We start from the raw sequence: 27203 nt of genomic DNA, 5'->3' as shown, positions 1-27203 counted from the left end.
CTAAAACACTCAAATCTGGGCAGGTTGACTTGGTGGCCTAAAGTTACAAAGCTGGAGAACAGCAATGTAAGCCTGGTCTATCTTGCTCCAGAGCCAAAGTATGGTCTAAGTAAGGTCTAAGATTTAAGAGCACTTCAACCTCTATGCTTCATGGGTATATTAAAGCTATTGTTGAATACAGGACTTCTAGCTGTCTTCAAATGTGCCATCACAGAAACGACTGTTAAAAAGAGTTAGTTCATATTTTACATAAGGTTACAGCTTTAAAATTTTTTTTATATTTAACTTCTGCCATAGAAATTCTAGCTATATCTTTATGAGGACTTGTATTCAAAAGTTAAATCATAAAAAAAGGATAATGAAAGAAATTAAAACTTTAAAAAACAAAACTCCATATTTTTGAGTATTTTGATCTTTATAAAGCACTTAGAGCATATCCATTATGGTTGTATTACACTGAATTCAACTCTAGGATAAGAAGGCCTATGTGGTTACTAGGGTAATAGTCAGCTAGGAAAAAAGACAGAAAATGTTCTGTTGTCAGATTTTAAAATCTTTCTTGATGGGAGATTAGGCTGCAAGGAAATAAAGAGATGAAGCCTAGAAGTGGGGGAGATGAAGAAGAAAGGGAACAAAGGTCTCATTCAGTTCAGTTCAGTTCAGTTCAGTCGCTCAGTCGTGTCTGACTCGTTGCGACCCCATGAATCGCAGCACGCCAGGTCTCCCTGTCCATCGACAACTCCCGGAGTTCACTCAGACTCACGTCCATCAAGTCAGTGATGCCATCCAGCCATCTCATCCTCTGTCGTCCCCTTCTCCTCCTGCCCCCAATCCCTCCCAGCATCAGAGTCTTTTCCAATGAGTCAACTCTTCGCATGAGGTGGCCAAAGTACTGGAGTTTCAGCTTTAGCATCATTCCTCCCAAAGAAATCCCAGGGCTGATCTCCTTCAGAATGGACTGGTTGGATCTCCTTGCAGTCCAAGAGACTCTCAAGAGTCTTCTCCAACACCACAGTTCAAAAGCATCAATTCTCTGGTGCTCAGCCTTCTTCACAGTCCAACTCTCACATCCATACATGACCACAGGAAAAACCATAGCCTTGACTAGACGGACCTTTGTTGGCAAAGTAATGTCTCTGCTTCTGAATATGCTATCTAGATTGGTCATAACTCTCCTTCCAAGGAGTAAGTGTCTACCTGTTAAACTGTCTAAATGTGAATTCCTCTCAGTGGGGGTACACACGATCTCCAGCACACATTACTATTTCAGTAAAGTATTCCTCCTTTTCTAACCCCAGCACAGAGTATCTATGATTAACACAGCAGTGTATTTACTTGCTAGGACCTTACTTTAAAATTCCCTCATTGTGGGACTTCCTTGGTGGTCCAGTGGTCAAGACTCTGTGTTCCCATTAAGGGGGCGTGGGTTTGAGCCCTGGTCAGGGAACTAAATCCCACATGATGCAACCAAAACTCAACACAGCCAAACAAATAACTAAATAATTTTTTTTTAAAAAGTCTCTCCTTGTTAAGAATTTACATTACTTAATTTTTTTTGCAATTAAAAATAGTTCTGCTGCTCAAATTTAATCACAGTAAGAGAATCTACAAGCTAAATCCAGGCAGAAATACTGCTTTTTACCTAATCAGATCAATGTAAATTTAGAACTTTGACAATATATGACAAGGCTTTAGGAAAGAGGTGCTCTTGCACATTGTTGGTGGTAATAAAAAATGGTACAACCTCTGAAATGGGGATTTAGTAATTTCTAGTTTTGCTGGACTGGAAGAAACACAAGCTGGAATCAAGATTGCCGAGAGAAATATCAATAACCTCAGATATGCAAATGACACCACACTTATGGCAGAAAGTGAAGAAGAACTAAAAAGCCTCTTGATGAAAGTGAAAGTGGAGAGTGAAAAAGTTGGCTTAAAGCTCAACTTTCAGAAAACGAAGATCATGGCATCCGGTCCCATCACTTCATGGGAAATAGATGGGAAAACACTGGAAACAGCGTCAGACTTTATTTTTCTGGGCTCCAAAATCACTGCAGATGGTGACTACAGCCATGAAATTAAAAGACACTTACTCCTTGGAAGGAAGGTTATGACCAACCTAGATAGCATATTAAAAAGCAGAGACATTACTTTGCCAACAAAGGTCCATCTAGTCAAGGCTATGGTTTTTCCTGTGGTCATGTATGGATGTGACAGTTGGACTGTGAAGAGGGCTGAGCGCCAGAGAATTGATGCTTTTGAACTGTGGTGTTGGAGAAGACTCTTGAGAGTCTCTTGGACTGCAAAGAGATCCAACCAGTCCATTCTGAAGGAGATCAGCCCTGGGATATCTTTGGAAGGAATGATGCTAAAGCTGAAACTCCAGTACTTTGGCCACCTCATGCGAAGAGTTGACTCATTGGAAAAGACTCTGATGCTGGGAGGGATTGGGGGCAGGAGGAGAAGGGGACGACAGAGGATGAGATGGCTGGATGGCATCACTGACTTGATGGACCTGAGTCTGGGATGAGATGGCTGGATGGCATCACTGACTTGATGGACGTGAGTCTGGGATGAGATGGCTGGGTGGCATCACTGACTTGATGGATGTGAGTCTGGGTGAACTTCGGGAGTTGGCGATGGACAGGGAGGCCTGGCGTGCTGCGATTCATGGGGTCGCAAAGAGTCGGACATGACTGAGCGACTGAACTGAACTGAATTTACCCTCTGGGCCTTCCTGGTGGCTCAGTAGTAAAGAATCCACCTGCTAGTGCAGGAGACATGGGTTTGATCCCTGGGTCAGGAAGATCCCCTGGAGAAGGAAATGGCAACTCACTCCAGAATTCTTGTCTGGGAAATCCCATAGACAGAAAACCCAGCGTCCATGAGGCGGCAAAGGAGTCGGACACAAGTTAGCAACTAAACAACAACAACAATTTACCCTCTAATACAACAATCTCATTTTTAGGAACCTTTCCAAAGATAATTTGGTGACAAATATAAAATGACTTGTATACTAGGTTAGTTATTTGGCATAATTTGTAATCACCAAAAATTGCAAATTCAAATGTCCATCAATAAGGTACTGGATAAATAAACTATGATACTGATATATTAAGAACACAATACTAACAGTTACAACAAGGTACAAGGAAGAACTTTATAAACTGATATGAAGTGACCATCAGGACATAACTTTAGTTTACAAAAGGTCTGGTCAAAACATCATATACACAGGACTTCCCTGGTGACTCAGGGCTTCCCTGATGGCTCAGTTGGTAAAGAATCCACCTGCAATGCAGGAGACTCTGGTTTGATTCCCAGGTTGGGAAGACCCCCTGAAGAAGGGCAAGGCTACCCACTCCAGTATTCTTAGGCTTCTCTTGTGGCTCAGCTGGTAAAGAATCCACCTGCATTGCAGGAGACCTGGGTTCAGTCCCTGGGATGGAAAGACTCCCTGAAGAAGGGCAAGGCTACCCACTCCTGTATTCTGGCCTGGAGAAGAGTCAGACAGGACAGAGGGACTTTCACTTTCACTTTCCTGGTGACTCAGTGGCAAACAATCCATCTGCCAGTGCAGGAGATACAGGTTCAATCCCTGGTCCAGGAGGATCCTACAAGCCACAGAGCAACTAAGCTTGTGCACCACAACCGTCCACCCTGTGCTCAAGAGAAGCCCGCCACAGTGAGAGGCCTGCGCATCACAACTAGAGAGCAGCCCCAGTTCTCTGCAGCCAAAGAAAAGGCCAAGCAGCAACGAGGACCCAGCACAGCCACAAATACATAAATAAAATCATTTCTAAAAAAACAACAAAAAATGCCACTATATATAATATGCTACCTTTTTTGTTAAGAATGCACTGGCAAGTGGAGCCTGGGATATTGGGTGTTTGGGGACATCTTGCCTCAGTAATATACTTCTTTCTCATTAGCTTTATTTTGCCTTAAGAAGTTGAATAAAACTCTGTGCTGTCACAGAGCAAAGCTGTTCAGTACCAGTGCATGGAGCACTGTGGACAGAATTCTTCATCCACCACACAGCTGGGCCTGGCTTGTCCCTAGGAGACTGAAGCTTCCCAGTGCTCCCAGGAGGAGGCATTAGAGAAAGATACTCTGACCTGACATCATTCTCTAGGAAAGACCTTAAAACTTGAGTCAACACTGGTGTATACTCGCAAGAGTAGAAGAATGTCTAATGTCCAGTAGAACTTTATACAGAATAAACAATCATTTTGAGAAAAAATATAATTATATACACACATATATATGACATGCATATATATTTATATGGATATATATTTGTTCATTCAAAAAGAAACAGTGAAAAGGAATTAAGAAAAAAGATGGCTATTTATAGGAGAAGGAGGGCACAGAAAGAAGGGTAAGACTGAAAGGAGGCCTTCTCTGAATACACTTTGTTATATGTGTGTCACATGTTTGCAGAATGGCCAATTCTTCCCATCTCTGTCTGGATGCCCCCAAGAATGTGGCTTTACTGTTCCTTCCATTAAAAAGTAAAGTCTGTAACTCTAGACCTTGAATTCGGACTTGTTACCTATATTGCTTCAGTCAATGGTGCATAAGCAAATGTGAGGAAAACAGACATTTGAAAACCACTCGTGCCTGCTGCTGGGAACCACTCTGCACCACCTGAGAAAGCCTGAGCTCGCTGCCTGGAGGAGGGGAGACCAGGCTGAAAGAGACCTCAGCCATCCAACCTTCTAAACAAGGCCCCAGAACACATCAGTGAGGCCATCCTACAGGATCCGGTGCAGACCGGCACTGTCCACAGAATCATGACAAAGAATAAATGCTTGCTTGTTTTAAGCTATTAGAACTTGTTACTCAGCAAACGTTAATTTTACATTATGTTATAGTTATACTGGAATTATAAAATATTTTGGATATTTAAAAAATCAGATCAAATGTTTAAAAATCCAGCTCTATAAATAATTCTAAAAGAGAATGCAGGATTTACCCTATACCTTGATTTACAATGAAAGTAATTACTGATCAGCCTTTTATTACCACTATCTTACACCACAAGTAGTTAGCTGTATGAAACTTTCTCCCAACATTCATTAATATTCTACATATTTTAAACTATGCTACTTCAAAACATATTAAATTTAATTTAGAAATTACTTTTCAAGTAGACTGGATGATACTACAGAAGATGTATTTTTATTCATGGTTTCACCACAACTGTAGCCTTGGATTTAACAGCTGCGTAAATGAAGATCTTGATGAAGAGTCTATAAATTCTTCTTTTTCCTAAGATTGGAGAAGTAGAAAATAAATTGTCATATCTTAGAACAGTCAAATTTGATTTCAGCTTTGCATAAAAACATATATACTTGGCATGTAAACAATATGTGCCTGTGTATAGATGATAGATGTATTTTATATATTTTAGGCTATGACATTTTAGTCATTGCTGATAATATCTGAGAACTGTAGAGACAGTTCTATAGATAGATAGCTAGATGGAGTTATAGGACTATATCTATATCATTATATAAAAATCTGTATTTTCTAGAACACAGTTTTTAAGTATTAGGTAACTATTGTAGCTTCCACCATTACTAAGCTTAAAAACCACATAATAATAGAAGACTGAGCAGAACGTCTCTTATGAGCACAAAGCTAGGAATTTTATAGTCAGATTGTCTGCAAAATAATTATACAATAAACTCTGAAAAAATTCATATTGTCTCACCTAACTATCTTGAGGGACTTCCTGCAGACATTACTCTGACTCATATTACTCCAAGAGCTTCTTAAATGCTTTCCTATAAAAAGAAAAAAAATACTATTCTTAATGTCTTATATAACTCCACTTGAAAATTACAGAGAATAGTACAGTTTCATTTAATTGAAAAAACTGTATTTGAACAGAGATTTACCACTTCTGCATAGGAAACACACATGAAGTACAAAAACTTGAAGTGGAAAAAGACGTCAGGATCATTTAGCACAACCCTCTTATTAAAGAAATGAGTAGTTACTTTCAGTGGAGAAGGAAATGGCAACCCACTCCAGTATTCTTGCCTAGAGAATCCCATGGACAGAGGAGCCTGATGGGCTGCTGTCCATAGCGTCACACAGAGTCGGACACGACTGACGTGACTTAGCAGCAGCAGCTAGATTCAGAGATTTCGTTCTTTCCCTATGCAAATGAGAAATAGTCAGTTGTTGTTTTCCCAGATAGAACTCAGACTTCAGAGCCCACAGATTGGAACTTGACATCAGACAAGCCTGGGTTCCAATCTGAGCTTCTAGGCTCCTTCAAGTGTCAGTTTCTTCATAGGTACAGTAGGTAGTAGTGATGGTTTTAATACACATGTCAAAATGTACCAAACTGTCTCAGTAGAAATATGTGCTGTTATAAATCAAAAATACCTTAGTAAAGTTAAATTTTTTAAAAAATCTGATTTTCAGTTAAGAACGTCAGCATGACTTTGGCATGTGTCTTCTTTCCCTCTAAGCACCCACTAATACAAGAGTAAAGGATTACAAACAGTATAAACTCATAATGTTAAAGAAAAAAATGAAAGAAAAGCCATGAGATGAAAAATTTCAATAAATTTCTGGAAGACAAAAAATAGACAGTAGGATGATAATTGGTCAAAAGAGGACTGAAGAAGCAGAAAGCTAGGGAAAGGCTTTGTAACACTTTTAAGTTTGAGCACACATAAAGAAAATGGTAATATCTGTAGGGTGTACTGGGGTAAACAGAGGTGGCATTTATACCTCCAAGAAGCCCAGGCATGCTACACCTCTAAGAAGCCCAAAGGCAACCACTAACTCAGCACACCATATCTGACTCATGGCAAAGTTCTGACCTCAAAAACAGCTAGAGCTGTAGATCAACCTATCTTACAGAATCCCACAGAGGCTGAGGACTCAGGACCATAGTTCTAAGCAGAGAGAAACTGAGGCAGAGAATTAAAATCTCTTCTCCAACTATTTATGTGAAAGAAACCCTAGATTCTTTCATCAATAAATTAAACAGACTCTGAAAAAAGCACCAACTACCTTCTGGGATCCTAACACAGAGTTGTATCACTGGCCTGGGTGTTAAAAACCTGCTTCAACTTTCACAGCCCCTGTGGTAGCAAGCAACAGAAACTGGGAGCATGCGCAACAGCAGCAGGAAAGGGAAGCCCCCAAACAACACTGCTGTCTGCAGCAAGAGTCCAATGGCCAGGAAGCAGGAAGTTTACTCAGTATCCCACGGAGGAAGGGGGGGCGGGGGACGGGAACTTGAGGGAAGAGCTTAAAATCCTAGGCCTTGACAGAGTAATGACCCACAGTCAAGAGCTGTTACATCAGTCCACAAGATTAAGGCAGCTGTATTAGAGAGTTCAATTCTAAAAGTAAGTTTCTTTAAATACATTGGAGACTGCTTTATTAATATATGTTTGGAGAAGATTCCCAACCCTTCAGTGATGAAGTTTTGGTATTACAATAATATTAGCAACTACCATTTGGTATCATGCGTCACACACTGTGCTAAGTATTTCAAATGTACTTGTCTTATTTAATACCATGGAAAATACATTAGATTTAAGTTAAAAAAAAAAAAAAAAGCTGAGTTCAAATGGCAATACTGCTATATGGTAGCCATACAGTCTTAGAAAGTTACCTAACCTCCTGGCATCGCTTCATATTAAGGTAAGGACTCAAAGGGTTGCCAGGAGGATTAAGGGAGATGTAAAAAACTGAGCCCTCTTCAGTGTTACCAAAGCAAGTAAGATCTGGTAGTGATTTGTCTTAACAGGGCACTGGGTCCCTGGATCATGGAATATCATCAGTTCAGTTCAGTTCAGTTGCTCAGTCGTGTCCAACTCTTTGTGACCCCATGAATCGCAGCATGCCAGGCCTCCCTGTCCATCACCAATTCCCGGAATTCACTCAGACTCACGTCCACGGAGTCAGTGATGCCATCCAGCCATCTCCTCCTCTGTCGTCCCCTTCTCCTCCTGCCCCCAATTCCTCCCAGCATCAGCATAATGGATGTGTCATTGTTAAATTCTATAATAGATTCCACATAGCGTCACTTAAACTTTTTACCACTTTAAAGTATTAAAACAGAATTTCAGTTTTTAAATTATTTCATTCACCTAACATACCTGACATTGTCTTAAGTGTTGGAGGTAAAAAAAAAGCAAAGAGTCTATCCCTAGAGATAATCAAATGAACAGACATCAGGAGGGTGCTGAGTGCTCTGACAGTGGTATACACTGGGTGCTGGGGACATGGAGGAGTCATCACGCAACATCAATACAGCCAGGCATGCTACTAGAGCATTTTACCATCTGAGGAGCACCAGAAGACGGGTAATATGCACCCATTTTACATTTAAAAAAAAAAATCAGTTAATGGAGAAACTATGTGACTTGTCTATGACCACAATGCTAAATAGCTGTAAAGCAGAATTTGAATCCAGTTCTACCTGGCTTCAAAAGCAAGTTTTTTTCACTATAGCATGCTGGAAAACTAATTAATGTGGAAAAATGTCATCCTCCAACAAAGCAGGAAAAGAGTGTTAGTTAATGTAGTAATATGCTGTTTCTCTTTTACGAAAGTGATGTTAGGTTGATACAAAAGTAATTGCGATTTTGGACTGTGAATTTCAAATCATTATAACTAGGCTCAAACACATATTTTATTAATCAAAACAGGAACCATTACAATCAACCCATTTTTGCCAATGAGAAACAAGTTTGTTTATTTCTGTAGTTTAAAAATTCATGCTGTGGGATTCAATAAACTCTTGGAAAGCATTTTCTGCATCCTGCTGGTTGTGGAAATGTTTTGCCTGCAAAACATTCAGATGCTTGAAGAAGTGGTGATCAGTTGACAAGAGGTCAGGTGAATATGGTAGATGAGGCAAAATTTTATAATCCAATTTGTTCAACTTTTGAAGTGTTGCTTGTGCAATGCGTGGTTGGCTAGTGTTGTGCAGAATTGGGCCCTTTCTATAGATCAAAGCTGCTGCAGGCCTTGCAGTTTTGGGTGCATTTCATCAATTTGCTGAGCTTACATCTCAGATGTAATGGTTTTATGGGAATTCAGAAAGCTGTAGTGGATCAGACAGGCAGCAGACCAACAAACTGTGGCCCTGACCTTTGTTTGGTGCAAGTCTGGTTTTGGAAAGTGCTTTAGAGCTTCTCGGTCCGTCCACTGAGCTGGTCACTGCTGGCTGTTGTATACTATTCACTTTTCGTTACACGTCACAATCCCATTGGAAAATGGTTCATTGTACTTGCACAGAGAAAAGGAAGATGACAGTTCAAAATGACAAGTTTTTTGATTTGCAGTCAGCTCATTGAGGCACCTACTTATCGAGTTTTTTCACCTTTCCAATTTGCCTCTAATGGATTTGTTTCAACAACGACCTTAGAATGGTCAATGTTGAGTTATTTGACAATTTCTTGTGTAGCTGTAAGAGGATCAGCTTCAACGATGACTCTCAGTTGGTCACTGCCAACTTTCAATGGCCAGCCACTATGCTCTTCATCTTCAAAGTTCTTGTCTTCTTTGCAAAATTTCTTGAACCACCACTGCACTTCTGTTAGCAGTTCCTGGGCCAAATGTGTTGTTGATGTTGTGAGTTGGAGCTGCTGCCTTATGACACATTTATAAAATCGAATAAGAAAACTGCTCATATTTGCTTTTGTCTAACATCATTTCCATACTCTAAAATAAATATAAAATAAATAGCAAGAAATTAAGTCACTAGCAAAAAAATATAAAGAAATGTGTATTAAAATATAACCACATTTACTTAAGAATGTATTACAATTTGTTGTTGTTCAGTAGCTCAGTCATGTCTGACTCTTTGTAACCCCATGAACTAGAGCATACCAGGCTTCCCTGTCCCTCACCATCTCCCAGAGTTTGCTCAAACTCATGTCCTCTGAGTTGATGATCCCATCCAACCATTTCCTCCTCTGTTGCTCCCTCCTCCTCCTGCCCTCAATCTTTCCTAGAATCAGGGATTTTTTTCCAATGAGTTGGCTCTTCACATCAGGTGGCCAAAGTATTGGAGCTTCAGCTTCAGCATCAGTTCTTCCAATGAATATTCAGGACTGATTTCCTTTAGGATTGACTGGTTGGATCTCCTTGCAGGCCAAGGGACTCTCAAGAGTCTTCTCCAACACCAAAATACAAAAACATCAATTCTTCAGCACTCAGCCTTCTTTATGATCCAACTGTCACATTTCGTACATGACTACTGGAAAAACCATAGCTTTGACTAGATAGACCTTTGTTGGCAAAGTGATGTCTCTACTTTTTCATACACTGTCTAGGTTTGTCCGAGAAAAGAAAAACTTTTCTCCCAAGGAGGAAAGCGTCTTTTAATTTCAAGGCTGCAGTCACCATCCACAGTGATTTCGGAGCCTAAGAAAACAAAGTCTGTCACTGTTTTCATTTTTTCCTGTCTATTTGCCATGAAGTGATGGGACCGGATGCCATGATTTTTGTTTTTTGAATATTAAGTTTTAAGTCATCTTTTTCTCTCTCCTCTTTCATCAAGAGGGTCTTTAGTTCCTTTTCATTTCCTGTCATTAGAGTGGTATTATCTGCATATATGAGCTTATTGATATTTCTCCCAGCAATCTTGATTCCAGCTTGTCCTTCATGTATTCCAATATCAAATGACAAATTTCAAAAATGAAAAAACTGCAATTACATTTGCACCAACCTAAATTAAACTTCTTTATAATAATGAAATTGGTTTAATCTTATCTATCCAAACAGCAGGCCTTATTTTTTGTTTTTGCCTCCACATGAAAAGGTATCCATTGTCATATTCTTAAAAATCCTAAAATGCCTTTTCTTTCCCTCTGTTTTGCTTGCCTCTTGTTCTGTCCTTTATACAAGCAAGCAGACCTTCAATTGATAGGGGTTTGTGTAATGTTACATCTCCACCCCAGCACCCCAACTTCACAGCATTAATGACACAGAAAGAAAACACTATTCTTTCAATAATGTTTTGAAAGAAAATATTTTGTTTTTCTTGTTTGGTGACGCATAACCGAAAACGGTTAGGTCAGCAAAAACAGAGAAAGTGAAATGCTGGAGAAAAATAGAAGATGGATCTATTTTGGAAAAAAAATTAAGAGTTTTACTTTGATATATAACTCCCACAACTGCACTAAAAGTTTTATTCCATATAATTAAAAATCTCATCAGATAAAAATCTGCCTACCATGCATGTTTCAATACAGATTTAATAATTTATATTCTCAGAGATGTGACATTCAGTACTTGCTTAAACTAGTTCTTTTTACTAGACTAAAAATAAAGAAAACAAATGGCAAAGGGATAAACACATCTAACAGATATTATGCTAAATGTTAACTTGATTAAAGTATCATAATGAAATATTTTTATTTTTAAAATTTAAATAAGTAAATACATTGCAGTGGGGAAATATGTGTGTGTGTGTGTGTGTGTGTGTGTGTGTGTGTGTTTAATCTCAGTTGTGTCTCTTTGCAGCCCCATGGATTGTAACCTACCAGTCTCCTCTGCCGATGGAATTATCCAGGCCATATGTATCTAAATATATGGGCTTCCCAGGTGGCACTAGTGGTAAAGAACTCACCTGCCAAAGGAGGAGACCTAAGATGTGGATTCAGTCCCCTGGTCGAGAAGATCCTCTGAAGGAGGGCACGGTAACCCATTCCAGTATTCTTGCCTGGAGAATCCCATGGACTGTGGAGCCCAGTTGGCTACAGTCCATGAGGTCGCAAAGAGCTGGTCATGACTGAAGTGACTCAGCATGCACACATGCATGTATACAGCCATCCTATTCACCTCCACACCATCTCTAAACAGTTACGTATCCACTATTTCAGTTGCTTATGAATCCTTTTAGTTCTTTTAAATACAATAAACAAGGATGAATAAATATTCTGAATCCTTAACTTTTGTTTTGACACAGAAAGTAGCTACAATCAGGCACAAAACATCCAGCTGTTCAGGCTGTGCACTGTAAAATCCCAGAGGGTATAGGTCATACAGACTCTTGATGCGGACAGGTCCTGTGGAGTGTGTGTTAGCCTTGCATACTATATGCACTACTATACAGCCTGTTTCTTTTTTTAACTTAATATATAACTTGGAATTCTTTTCATATATTTTACATGGCATACTAATTCTGTTTTTTACAATTGTATGGTATTCTACTTTATGTATGACTGTATTTATTTATTCCCTTCTGATATTTAGATTGCTTGAAATTTTTTGCTATTATAAACATGCTATAAAAAAATCTTTATATATAGGTCATATTACACCTGTACAAATATATTTGTAAGATAAATTTAGAAAAATCAATTTATACACCTGCTAATCTGACAGAAAATGCCAAACTACCCTATATCAGAATTGTACTAATTAGCACTCCATCAACAGCACTTGCCTGTTACTGCAAATTCTCACCAATATGATATACTATATATCTTGGATTTGACAGTCATATTGATGAAAATGGTTTCTTAATGTAGCCTGAGTGAGGCTGAGCATTTCTTTATGGTTTCAGAATTTTTTATGTAAACTGTGCATTCCTTTTGCCAGTTTTTTTAATTCATTGTTAGCTTTTCTTTGTCGAGTTTCTAGTTCTTAAATCCTAGGGAGATTATTCCCGTGTCTGCACTAAGAACTGCAAGCATATCTTCCTCCTTTTGTTCTTCAGTTCAGTTCAGTTCAGTTCAGTCACTTAGTCATTTGTGCCTCTGCAACCCCACGCACTGCAGCATGCCAGGCTTACCTGTATCACCAACTCAGGAGCTTATTCACACTCATGTCCATTGAGTCTGTGATGCCATCCAACCATCTCATCCTTGGTCATTCCCTTCTCCTCCCACATTCAATCTTTCCCAGCATCAGGGTCTTTTCCAACGAGTCAGCTCTTCACATCAGGTGGCCAAAGTATTGGAGTTTCAGCTTCAGCATCAGTACTTCCAATGAATATTCAGGACTGATTTCCTTTAGGATAGACTGATTTGATCTCCCTATAGTCCAAGGGACTCTCAAGAGTCTTCTCCAACATCACAGTTCAAAAGCATCAATTCTTCAGTGCTCAGCTTTCTTTATAATGCAAATCTCACATCCATACATGACTACTGGAAATACCATAGATTTGACTAGACAGACCTTTGTTGGCAAAGTAATGTCTCTGCTTTTTAATATGCTGCCTAGGTTGGTCATAGCTTTTCCTCCAAGGAGCAAGCGTCTTTTAATTTCATGGCTGCAATCATCATCTGCAGTGATTTTGGAGCCCCCCAAAATAAAGCCTTTCACTGTTTCCACTGTTTCCCCATCTATTTCCCATGAAATGATGGGACCGGATGCCATATCTTTGTTTTCTGAATGCTGAGTTTTAAGCCAACTTTTTCACTCTCCTCTTTCATTTTCATCAAGAGGCTCTTTAGTTCTTCACTTTCCGCCATTTGGGTGGTGTCATCTGCATATCTGAGGTTATTTCATTCATAGTTACAGGGTTTTTTTTGTTGTTTAGGCAAAAGTTTGTGGCTAAATTTATCTTTTCTTTTATGATTTTTGGTTTAAGTCAAATGTAAGTCCTTCCCCATTCCAAAGTCACAAAAAAACTCACATTTCCTTTCAGTACTTTTTATAGTTTCATTCTAAAATCGTTCACCCATTTGGAATCCAACTAGTTCACAGAATAAGAGAAAGATCCAACTTTTCTTTCCCCAAAAGATCACTCAGTTGTCGCAAACACATTTATTAAATAAACTATTGTTAACCCAATGATTTGAAATGCAAACTTTCAATTCAGTTCAGACACTCAGTCGTGTCCAATTCTTTGTGACCCCATGAATTGCAGTATGCCAGGCCTCCCTGTCCATCACCAACTCCCGGAGTTCACCCAGACTCACGTCCATCGAGTCAGTGATGCCATCCAGCCATCTCATCCTCTGTCGTCCCCTTCTCCTCCTGCCCCCAATCCCTCCCAGCATCAGAGTCTTTTCCAATGAGTCAACTCTTCACATGAGGTGGCCAAAGTACTGGAGTTTCAGCTTTAGCATCATTCCTTCCAAAGAGATCCCAGGGCTGATCTCCTTCAGAATGGACTGGTTGGATCTCCTTGCAGTCCAAGAGACTCTCAACAGTCTTCTCCAACACCACAGTTCAAAAGCATCAATTCTTTGGCGCTCAGCCTTCTTCACAGTCTAACTCTCACATCCATATATGACTACTGGAAAAACCTTGACTACCTTGACTATAGCCTTGACTACCCAGACCTTTGTTGGCAAAGTAATATCTCTGCTTTTCAATATGCTGTCTAGGTTGGTCATAACTTTCCTTCCAAGGAGTAAGCATCTTTTAATTTCATGGCTGCAGTCACCATCTGCAGTGATTTTGGAGCCCAAAATAATAAAGTCTGACACTGTTTCCACTGTTTCCCCATCTATTTCCTATGAAGTGATAGGACTAGATGCCATGATCTTCATTTTCTGAATGTTGAGTTTTAAGCCAACTTTTTCACTCTCCACTTTCACCTTCATCAAGAGGCTTTTTAGTTCCTCTTCACTTTCTGCCATAAGGGTGGTGTCATCTGCATATCTGAGGTTATTGATATTTCTCCTGGCAATCTTGATTCCAGCTTGTGCTTCTTCCAGCCCAGCGTTTCTCATGATGTACTCTGCAAAAAAGTTAAATAAGCAGGGTGACAATATACAGCCTTGATGTACTCCTTTTTCCTATTTGGAACCAGTCTGTTGCTCCATGTCCAGTTCTAACTGTTGCTTCCTGACCTGCATATAGGTTTCTCAAGAGGCAGATCAGGTGGTCTGGTATTCCCATCTCTTTCAGAATTTTCCACAGTTTATTGTGATCCACACAGTCAAAGGCTTTGGCATAGTCAATAAAGCAGAAATAGATGTTTTTCTGGAACTCTCTTGCTTTTTCCATGATCCAGCAGATGTTGGCAATTTGTTCTCTGGTTCCTCTGCCTTTTCTAAAACCAGCTTGAACATCTGGAAGTTCATGGTTCATGTATTGCTGAAGTCTGGCTTGGAGAATTTTGAGCATTACTGTACTAGCGTGTGAGATGAGTGCAATTGTGCGGTAGTTTGAGCCTTCTTTGGCATTGCCTTTCTTTGGGATTGGAATGAAAACTGACCTTTTCCAGTCTTGTGGCAACTGCTGAGTTTTCCAAATTTGCTGGCATATGGAGTGCAGCACTTTCATAGCATCATCTTTCAGGACTTGAAAGAGCTCAACTGGAATTCCATCACCTCCACTAGCTTTGTTCGTAGTGATGCTTTCTAAGGCCCACTTGCAACCTTTATCATACATCAAATCTCATAAGCATTTAGATCTACAACTGACTTTTTATTCTGGCCCATTTGTTAGTCTACATATTCACATACCATGCTATTTTATCTTAATGATGGAGATTATATTTTTATGTCTGGTAAGACCAATCCCTCCTTACTGCTCTTTTTCAATCAAGCCTCCCTGGCTATTTTTGGTGTTTTTATACATTAACATCTAAATCTCCTTTTTTTTTTTTTAATGCTAATTGTTGGGGAATCACGTTAGGGGTAAAGAATTTGCCTGGCAATGCAGGAGACATTAAGAGATGTGGGTTAAATCCCTCAATTGGGAACACCCCCTGGAGGAGGGCATGGCAACTCCCTCCAGTAATCTTGCCTGCAGAATCCCATGGACAAAGGAGCCTGGTGAATTACAGTCTAAAGGGTCACAAAGAGTTGGACATGACTGAAGCAACTTAGCATACACTCATGCATGTTAAATTCATGAACTGACTGAAGAAGTATTTGTATCCACCTTTTTGATGTTGAATTTTCCTGTCAAAAAACTTGGTACATACTTCTTTTTGTTCAAGTCTTCTTTTGTGACCTATTGCAGTGTTTTAAACTTATTTTCATATGTGTGCTGCTATGTCGCTTCAGTCATATCTGACTTGTTGTGACACTATGGACCCAATGTAGCCTACTAGGCTCCTCATTCCAGGGGATTCTCCAGGCAAGAATACTGGAGTAGATTGCCATGCCCTACTCCAGGGGATCTTCCCAACCCAAGAATCAACTTACATCTCTTAAGTCTCCTGCATTGGTGTGTGTGCATGCTAAGTCGCTTCAGTTCTGTCCTACTCTCTGTGACCACATGGACTGTCCACCAGGCTCCTCTGTCCACAGGATTCTCCAGGCAAGAACACTGGAATGAACCAGGGATTGACAGGCAGGTTCTTTACCACTAGCATCACCTGGGAAGCCAATTCTTCACGACTGTTGCCATCTGGGAAGCCTATTTCTGATTTGTTTAATTCTTAGTCATTTTTGATATTCATTTAACGCCTTTTAAAACACCTATTATTTTGTAAAGGTAAAAAACTGGTTTTGGAATACCTAGAAAAGTACCTTTTAGAAAACAATTTATTTCATCCCAAATTCTACCACGTGATTTAATGTCTTTATTTTATTTTTAACTTTTGGCTTCTCCTCACAGCTTGACCAGAAACTGAAACTTCACCCATGGCAGTGAAAGAATAGAGTCCTAACCACTGGACAACTAGGAAATTACCAAATGTCTTTTTGTAAATGTTACTAATAAACCAGTTGAAGGAATAACAGGCATAATTAATATGTTAGATTTTCGTTGAAATCTATGTAACTGCAATATGTGGATTTATATCCAAGTGCACCTTATTTAGCACTTCAATACATGTACACATACAACTTATAGACAACTAATTAATTGGAAGTCTTGCATTGTTGTATGGCAGAAACCAATAAAATATTTTAAAGGAATCATTCTCCAATTTAAAAAAAAGAATATACTCAAAAAATAAAGTATAGCATGGTACTATAATTAAAGAAAAAAAGACTTACTGATTTATTATTACAAAGACTAAAATAACACTTCTAGAATAGACTCATAGGAGCTTTATGAGCAGGAACCTAATTCCTCCACCTCAATAAATTTTTATACCTACTTCAAATTTCGTAACAAGCAATATTGCCAAAGAACCCTAAAGTCTTTTAATTGTTCCCCTAAAGTGAAAAGATAACCAAAAGGAAATAGACAAAGGACAAGATGTAGTAACAGTGGAGGAAAGATGTATTGGCTTAATACTGAATCCAAAACCAAACAATCTCTTCCCTCTCCACTATTTTGCCTCCTACTTCATTACCATCACCATCATTATTTTAAAAAGCACTGGGGGGGCTTCCCTGGTGGTCCAGTGATTAAGAATCCACCTGCCATTGCAAAAGACATAGGTGTAATCCCTGATCCAAGAAGATCTCATGTGCTGAGGGGCAACGAAACCTGTGCACCAGAACTACTGAAGCGCTTGCAACCTAGAGCCTGCACTAGGCAATAAGAGAAAGCACCACACTGAGAAGCCTGAATGCCTCAACTAGAGTAGCCCTCACTGGCTGTAACTACAGAAAGCCCACACACAGCAATGAAGACCCAATGTAGCCATAAGTAAATAAACAAATAAAACCACAAAAATAAATATATAAATAATTAAAAATCACATGAGAAAGGTGTTTCAACAGAAGCTACTGAGGGGATATACATTTAAATGTCTTTGAAGACTCACCAGATTGTTTCAATCAAGTGACTCAGGATCTTTAGTCGATTATTGAGTGTGAGAGTTTATGCTTATGTTTTAAGACTTAAGAAAAAAGGAGATGAAGGAGGCTTTTCCATAAGAAAGAGCACTCATTGTTAGCCTTTCCAAGAGCATAAATTGTTCTTTCAGGTCCACACACTACATTAAGTAACCAGATTCCAGACAGGACATACAGGGCATTTCCTGATTTTATGTTCAACTAAGTGGAGGTGATGGAATTCCAGTTGAGCTCTTTCAAATCCTGAAAGATGATGCTGTGAAAGTGCTGCACTCCATATGCCAGCAAATTTGGAAAACTCAGCAGTGGCCACAAGACTGGAAAAGGTCAGTTTTCATTCCAATCCCAAAGAAAGGCAATGCCAAAGAATGCTCAAACTACCGCACAATTGCACTCATCTCACACACTAGTACAGTAATGCTCAAAATTCTCCAAGCCAGGCTTCAGCAATACGTGAACCATGAACTTCCAGATGTTCAAGCTGGTTTTAGAAAAGGTAGAGGAACCAGAGATCAAATTGCCAACATCCGCTGGATCATGGAAAAAGCAAGAGAGTTCCAGAAAAACATCTATTTCTGCTTTATTGACTATGCCAAAGCCTTTGACTGTGTGGATCACAATAAACTGTGGAAAATTCTGAAAGAGATGGGAATATCAGACCACCTGACCAGCCTCTTGAGAAATTTGTATGCAGGTCAGGAAACAACAGTTAGAACTGGACATGGAACAACAGACTGGTTCCAAATAGGAAAAGGAGTACGTCAAGGCTGTATATTATCACCCTGCTTATTTAACTTATATGCAGAGTACATCATGAGAAACACTGGGCTGGAAGAAGCACAAGCTGGAATCAAGATTGCCAGGAGAAATATCAATAACCTCAGATATGCAGATGACACCACCCTTATGGCAGAAAGTGAAGGGGAACTCAAAAGCCTCTTGATGAAAGTGAAAGTGGAGAGTGAAAAAGTTGGCTTAAAGCTCAATATTAAAAAAACGAAAATTATGGTATCTGGTCCCATCACTTCATGGGAAATAGATGGGGAAACAGGGGAAACAGTGTCAGACTTTATTTTTTGGGCTCCAAAATCACTGCAGATGGCGACTGCAGCCATGAAATTAAAAGACGCTTACTCCTTGGAAGGAAAGTTATGACCAACCTAGATAGCATATTCAAAAGCAGAGACATTACTTTGCCAACAAAGGTCCATCTAGTCAAGGCTATGGTTCTTCCTGTGGTCATATATGGATGTGAGAGTTGGACTGTGAAGAAAGCTGAGCACTAGAGAATTGATGCTTTTGAACTGTACTGTTGGAGAAGACTCTTGAGAGTCCCTTGGACTGCAAGGAGATCCAACCAGTCCATTCTGAAGGAGATCAGCCTTGGGATTTCTTTGGAGGGAATGATGCTGAAGCTGAAACTCCAGTACTTTGGCCACCTCATGCAAAGAGTTGACTCATTGGAAAAGACCCTGATGCTGGGAGGGATTGGGGGCAGGAGGAGAAGGGGATGACAGAGGATGAGATGGCTTGATGGTATCACTGACTCAATGCACATGAGTTTGGGTGAACTCCAGGAGTTGGTGATGGACAGGGAGGCCTGGCATGCTGTGATTCACTGGGTTGCAAAGAGTCGTACACGACTGAGCAACTGAACTGAACTGAAAAAGATTTGGCTGAGGTCAGAAACATCTAAGAAAGTTAGGTAAGTGTGGCTTTTAGTACTTGTAAAATATACCTCAAAAGCATTTAGCACATTTTAAAGTACTGAAGTGGCTTTTAGTACCTGTAAAATATACCTCCAAATTTAGCACATTTAAAGAACAATTATGAACAATAAGAAAAAAAACGGATTAGGAAAGATGAGAAAGAAGAAACATCTTAATGAGGGCATTTGGGGAAACAGGATATTAGTAATGGTAGGAAATCCAGAGTTTGTCTATGAAAGCAAGACTCAAAGTCTCTTTAAAACTCTACAGGTGGCAAGTCGTGATCCAGGAAGCATGCAAAAATATAATAGCTCATGAATATCATCATAGACTAGTTAATAATGACAAAACATCAGAAACCACCTAAAAATGTAAAAACTTATAATTGGTTAAATAATTTAGAATATACCCACATACAAGAATACTAGATAATCATAAAAAATGATCATGCAGATCCATTCCTTCCAGTTTGTTGACTTGGAAAGAAGTTCCCAATACACTATTATGTGAAAAAAAATAGCTGTGTAAAAACAAAATGGACAGAATAATTTCATCATTTAAAATCACAGTTATGGAAAAATATAACTAAAATGTAAATAATAATGACTGATAAGTTTATTTTTAAAATCAGCTATTTTTAAGTTTTGTCTTTAAATTATTATTTTCTGAATATTAAATGATGAGGATATATATTTTGCTGTATTATTTTGATAATAAAGAAAAAATATTTTAAAAATTAATTATTAGGTTTGGTATTCAAGATAGGTTCCTTCTAGTCATCCCTCTTTAAAGTTATTTTTCTTTTTTATTTATTTTTATTTTTTAAATTTAAATTTATTTTAATTAGAGGCTAATTACTTTACAATATTGTATTGGTTTTGCCATACATCAACATGAATCCGCCTTTTAAGTCATTCTTTTATTTACATTTGTTAAAATACCAGCAAATTTTAAAGCTGAAAGAGAAAATAACATAGATCTGGTGTTTGCTAAATAAAATTGGCTATATCCTTTAAATAATGTCTTATGATTACTGTGTTGTAAGCAACTTGGCAAGTAGTAAAAATAAATACAAATAAATAAGGGCTTTCCCAGTGGCACTAGTGGTAAAGAGTCCGCCTGCCAATGCAGGAGATACAAGAGATTCAGGTTCAATCCCTGGGTCAGGAAGATCCCCTGGAGGAAATGGCAACCCACTCTGGTAATCTTTGCCATGGGCAGAGGAGCCTCATGGGCTACAGTCCATTGGGTCACAAAGATTTGGACATGACTCGGTACACACACACAAATAAACAAAACATATCTTTTTCTGCTATAATTTCAAAAGAAATGACTAGTCAAAGAGACTCATAATACCAACAGCCTGAAATTACCAGTCTCTTTAAAAACAAATGTGGAATTCTTCTTGCCACTGATTCTGTTTAGAAATGCAGTGCATTGGAGAAAGTCTGGACTAAAAGTTAAGACATACAAGTTTAAGTTCTATTTCTGCTGCCTAGGAGCATGTGACTTTGAGCAGCCACCTACCTACTCTGCCCCCTTGAATAACAAGATCATTTATACCTTTAAAGGTTATTTTTTGGCCCTACAAATTAACCCACTGCAGTATTCTTTGCCTGGAAATTTCCACGGAAGAGGAGCCCAGTGAGCTACAGTTGAGGAGGCCACAGAGAGTTGTACACAAATGAGCACACATAATTCACTCAACTAATATTAAAAATGTAAACATTCCTTGTTGTAAAGTTAGACCTACAGATTCAGTATTATGTGTCATCACACACACACACACAAAGAAATAACAGCATTTAGAAATTGTGACAATTATTTGTACAACTGACAGCAGAAATTCTTTGAGACAACATTAGCTATTTATATAATCCTAGGGTTGTTTAACTTATATGCAGGGCACATCATGTGAAATACTGGTCTGGATGAATCATAAGCTGGAATCAAGATTGCTGGCAGATGGTAAAGATCTCATTTAAAATTTATGGAGAATTCAAAAGCTTTACAGACAAGCAAAAGTTAAGAGAATTCATCACCACCAAATCAGTCTTGCAACAAATACTAAAGGGACTTGCACAGCCAGTAAACACAAGAGAAAGGAAAGACCTATTAAAACAAACCCAAAACAATCAAGAAAATGCCAATAGGAACATATGTATCAATAATTACCTCAAATGTAAATGGATTAAATGCACCAACCAAAAGATACAGATTGACTGAATGGATAAAAAAATAAGACTCAAATATATGCTGCTTACAGGAGACCCACTTCAGACCCAAAGACACATACAGACTGAAAGTAAAAGGATGGAAAAAGATATTCCATGTGAATGGAAACCAAGAGAAAGCTGAGTGGCAATCTTTATTTCAGACAAAAGAGACTTTAAAGAATACTATAAGAGACAAGGAAGGACACTACATAATGATCAAGGGATCAATCCACGAAGAAGACATAACAGTTGTAAATATTTATGCACCCGTAGGAGTACCGCAACACCTAAGGCAAGCAGTAACAGGCATAAGAGGGGAAATCGACAGCAACACAGTAACAGTAGGGGACTTTAACACCCTACTTACACCAGTGGACAGATCATCAAAACAGAAATCAGTAAGGAAATACACACCTTAAATGAAATATCAGACCAAACGAACCTAACTGATATCTTCAGGACTTGCCATCCAAATGCAGAAGAGTACACTTTCTTCTCAAGTGCACATGGAACATTCTCCAGGATAGACCACATCTTGGGCCACAAATCAAACCTCAGTAAATTTACAAAAACTGAATTTGTATCAAGTATCTTCTCTGATCACAATGCTATGAGACTAGATATCAACTACAGGGGAAAAAAAACTGCAAAAAACACAAACTCAAGGAGATTAAACAATACATTACTAAATAACGAAGAAGATACTGAAGAAGTAAGGAAAGAAATCAAAAGATTCTTAGAAAAAAATGACAGTGAAAACACGTTGACCCCAAACCTATGGGATTCAGCAAAAGCAGTTCTAAGAAGGAAGTTTATAGCAATACAGTCATACCTCAAGAAACAAGAAAAGCATCGAATAGACAACCTAACTCTAAATCCAAAGCAGCTGGAGAAAGAAGAATAAAAACACCCCAAAGCCAGCAGAAGGAAAGAAATCATAACGATCAGAGCAGAAATATATGAAAAAGAAATGAAAGAAACAATAGCAAAGATTAATAAAAGTAAAAGCTGGTTCTTTGAGAAGACAGACAAAACTGACAAACCACTAGCCAGACTCATCGAGGAACAAAGGGAGAAAAATCAAATCAACAAAATTAAAAATGAAAAAGGAGAGGTTACAACAGAAAACACAGAAATACAAAAGATCATAAGAGAACATTATAAGCAACTATATGCTAGTAAAATGGACAACCTAGAGGAAATGAACAGATTCTTAGAAAAGGTCAACCTCCAAAGACTGAACCAGGAAGAAAACGAAACTTTGGACAATCCAATTACAAACACTGAAATCGAAACAGAGATCAAAACTCTCCCCAAATACAAAAGCCCAGGACCAGATAGGTTCATAAGGGGAATTCCATCAAACATTTAGGGAAGAGTGAATGCCTATTTGTCTGAAACTCTTCCAAAAAATTGCAGAGGAAGGAATACTTGTAAACTCATTCTAAGAAACCACAATCACCCTGATACCAAAACCAAGCCAAGACAACACCAAATAAGGAAATCACAGGCCAATATCACTAATGAACATAAATGCCAGAATCCTCAACAAAATTCTAGCAAACAGAATTCAATAATACATTAAAAAGCTCATCCACCGTGATCAAGTCGGGTTTATTCCAGGGATGCAAGGATTCCTCAATATATGCAAATCAATCAAAGTAATACACCATATTAACAAATTTAAAGATAAAAACCATATGATCATCTCAACAGATGCAGAGAAAACCTTGGACAAAATTCAGCATCCATTTATGATAAAAACACTTCAAAAAATTGGCATAGAAAGAACCTACCTCAACAGAGTAAAGGCTACATATGAAAATCCCACAGCAAAAAATTATTCTCAGTTTTCAGTGAAAAACTGAAAGCATTCCTCCAAAGATCAGGAACAAGACAAGGATATCCACTCTCACCACTATGATTCAACATAGTTTTTGAAGTCCTAGCTAGGGCAATAAGAGAAGAAAAATAAATAAAAGGAATCCAGATCGCAACCTAGTGTCTATTAAACAGAGTGAGTAAGTCAGAAACAAATATAAATATCACATACTGACACATATATATGGAATCTAAAGAGATGGCCAAAGATAGAGAAGCTCTATACATTCAGCAAAAACATGACTAGGACATGACTGTGGCTCAGATTACGAACTCCTTATTGCCAAATTCAGATTTATATTGAAGAAAGTGGAGAAAACCACTAGACCATTCAGGCATGATCTAAATCAAATCACTTATGATTATACAATGGAAGTGACACATAGATTTAAGGGACTAGATCTGACAGAGTGCCTGATGAACTATGGACGGAGGTTTGTGACATTGAGGAGATAGGGAGCAAGAACATCCCCAAGAAAAAGAAATGCAAAAGAGCAAAATGGCTGTCTGAGGAGGCCTTACAGATAGCTGAGGAAAGAAAAGAAGCAAAAAGCAAAGGAGAAAGGGAAAGATATACCCATTTGAATGCAGAGTTCCAAAGATAAGAAATAAGAGATAAGAAAAGGCTTCCTCAGTGATCAGTGCAAAGAAATAGAGGAAAACAACAGAATGGGAAAGACTAGAGATCTCCTCAAGGTGATTAGAGATGCCAAGGGAACCTTTAATGCGAAGATGGGCACAATAAAGGACAGAAATAGTATGGACCTAACAGAAGCACAAGATATTAAGAAGAGGAGGCAAGAATACACAGAAGAACTGTACCAAAAAGATCTTCATGACCCAGATAATCACGACGATGATGTGATCACTCATGAAGAGCCAGACATCCTGGAATGTGAAGTGAAGTGGGCCTTAGGAAGCATCACTACAAACAAAGCTAGTGGAGGTGATGGAATTCAGTTGAGCTATTTCAAATCCTAAAAGATGATGCTGTGAAAATGCTGCACTCCATATGCCAGCAAATTTGGAAAACTCAGCAGTGGCCACAGGACTGGAAAAGGTCAGTTTTCATTCCAATCCCAAAGAAAGGCAATGCCAAAGAATGCTCAAACTACGACACAATTGCACTCATCTCACATGCTAGTAAAGTAATCCTCAAAATTCTCCAAGCCAGGATTCAACACTACATGAACTGTGAACTTCCAGATGTTCAAGCTGTATTCAGAAAAGGCAGAGGAACCAGAGAACAAATTGCAAACATCTGCTGGATCATCGAAAAAGCAAAAGAGTTCCAGAAAAACATCTACTTCTGCTTTATTGACTATGCCAAAGCCTTTGACTGTGTGGATCACAATAAACTACGTAAAATTCTGAAAGAGATGGGAATACCAGACCACCTTACCTGCCTCCTGAGAAATCTGTATGCAGGTCAAGAAGCAACAGTTAGAACTGGACATGGAACAACAGACTGGTTCCAAATGGGGAAAGGAGTATGTCAAGGCTGTATCAGAGAAGGCAATGGCACCCCACTCCAGTACTCCTGCCTGGAACATCCCATGGACGGAGGAGCCTGGTAGGCTGCAGTCCATGGGGTCGCTAAGAGTCAGACATGACTGAGTGACTTCACTTTCACTTTTCACTTTCATGCACTGGAGACGGAAATGGCAACCCACTCCAGTGTTCTTGCCTGGAGAATCCCAGGGACGGCGGAGCCTGGTGGGCCACCGTCTATGGGGTCACACAGAGTCAGACACGACTGAAGCGACTTAGCAGCAGCAGCAAGGCTGTATATTGTCACCCTGCTTATTTAACTTATATGCAGAGTACACCATGAGAATCATTGGGCTGGATGAAGCACAAGCTGGAATCAAGATTTCTGGGAGAAATACCAATAACCTCAGATATGCAGATGACACCACTCGTATGGCAGAAAGTGAAGAACTAAAGAGCCTCTTGATGAAAGTGAAAGAGGGGAGTGAAAAAGTTGGCTTAAAGCTCAACATTCAGAAAACTAAGATCATGGCATCCAGTCCCATCACTTCATGGCAAATAGATGGGGAAACACGTAAACAGTGACAGACTTTATTTTGGGGGGCTCCAAAATCACTGCATGAAATTAAAAGACACTTGCTTCTTGGTAGAAAAGTTATGACCAACCTAGTAACCTCTGCTTACTTAAAAGCAGAGACATTACTTTGCTAACAAAGGTCCACCTAGTTAAAGCTATGGTTTTCCCAGTAGTCATGTATGGATGTGAGAGCTGGACTATAAAGAAAGCTGAACACTGAAGAATTGATGCTTTTGAACTGTCGTGTTGGAGAAGACTCTTGAGAGTCCCCTGATCTGCAAGGAGATCCAACCAGTGCATCCTAAAGGAAATCAGTCCTGAATATTCATTGGAAGGACTGATGCTGAAGCTGAAACTCCAATATTTTGGCCACCTGATGTGAAGAGCTGAAGACTCTGATGCTGGCAAAGATTGAAGGCAGGAGAAGGGGACGACAGAGGATGAGATGGTTGGATGGTCTCACTGATTCAATGGACATGAGTGTGAGTAAACTCCGAGAGTTGGTGATGGACAGGGAGGCCTGGCATGCTGCAGTCCATGGGATCGCAAGGAGTAGGACACAACTTTGCAACTGAACTGAACTGAAGCCCATCAGCAATGCAACTCATTTGTCTTGAAGTTGCAAGGATAGCAACATGCAAGCCACAGCCCAAACCAGTGGGAAACAACAGATAATTGCTTCAAAGAAGCAGTTCTAGGCTTCTTGAAAGGAGATAATTAGACCAACAGCTTACTGCTCACACAAGTTTCCTGAGACTGACTGCCCTCTGCTTGGTAAGCAATGCAATCCTATGTACCCCTTGTCCTAAATGCTTATGACAGTATGCCTAATAAGCCAAGGCCTCTGCTTTTATGGCATATACATGTTTCATTGGGAGATAATAAAAATGGAAACAACATGAGCTAGTTTCAGATACCGAAAGGTAACAGATCATATGTGACTAGACAGGAGATTTAATTTAAATTCCAGCTAAGATCCACATAATAGATGAGCCAGGAGAAAAACAGGGACCCAGAATTCCAGGTGGAGAACAGGTATCAAGGCAGCAAAAAGTTTGGAGAGTTTACAGAACAAAAAGAGTGTGGCAGTATCATGGCGGATGGGGAGAGAAAAATGAAGTCAGAGAAGCAGGTAGGGTCTTAGAATCTTAGGGGTCATTGTAAGGAATATGAATTTTTGCTTGATCTTATTTCATACAATCTGACTATTCTCAGAAGACCTGCATTTGCTTTTTGCCTTATCTCTTATCTTTAACTTCTGCTCACTCTAGGTAGGCTGACTGAACCCTAGCCTGAATTATGTCAAAATGTCAGTCAGGCCATCTGAGATATAATCAATCTGGGGGAAGGGGTTACTACAAAATGAAAATATAAAGCTCCTTGTTAAAAAAAAAAAAAATTATTAACAATTTCAAAATAGTGACAGCAGAGCATTAAACTAAGTACATGGTCCAACTAAGTAAGGGGCCTGTTTAAGAGCAAGGCCCTGTGTGACTGACTGCACAGTTCACAAACCCATGAGGCTGGCACTGATCTTGAAAACCATTACTTGAAAAAAAATGGCTTTTACTGATAAATGACTTCTGTTTTCATTTCACCTTAACTGTCAATCATATAAACTTATTCAAGACCTTTTAAATGGAGTAGCCTTTCAAATATGTTAGTTAAAAGAAGCTGCCAGGAA

The 27203-nt window shown here is 39.0% G+C and overlaps 1 protein-coding gene across 9 annotated transcripts in view; it reads right to left on the bottom strand.

Annotated features, from left to right (window-relative positions):
* The window catches only part of STXBP4 (syntaxin binding protein 4), a 247550-nt gene that overhangs the window by 215943 nt on the left and 4404 nt on the right, over positions 1-27203 (bottom strand). For 7 of the 9 annotated variants that reach the window (XR_003030692.2, XR_009491553.1, XM_059878162.1 and 4 more), the window contains exons 2-3: positions 5717-5789; positions 5143-5271 (exon numbers count right to left, since the gene is read on the bottom strand). The exons of 1 other annotated variant lie outside the window; for it this stretch is intronic. Coding sequence is in view for 6 of the 8 variants with exons in the window: in XM_059878162.1 (XP_059734145.1) it covers positions 5143-5189 (47 nt within the window). In the remaining 2 variants the exon portion in view is untranslated. 9 annotated transcript variants of the gene reach the window in all.

The sequence above is a fragment of the Bos taurus genome, chromosome 19, assembly GCF_002263795.3.
Source record: "Bos taurus isolate L1 Dominette 01449 registration number 42190680 breed Hereford chromosome 19, ARS-UCD2.0, whole genome shotgun sequence".
NCBI lineage: Eukaryota > Metazoa > Chordata > Mammalia > Artiodactyla > Bovidae > Bos > Bos taurus.
The sequence above is the reverse complement of the archived record's forward strand: the minus strand, read 5'-3'. Positions and strand labels throughout refer to the sequence as shown.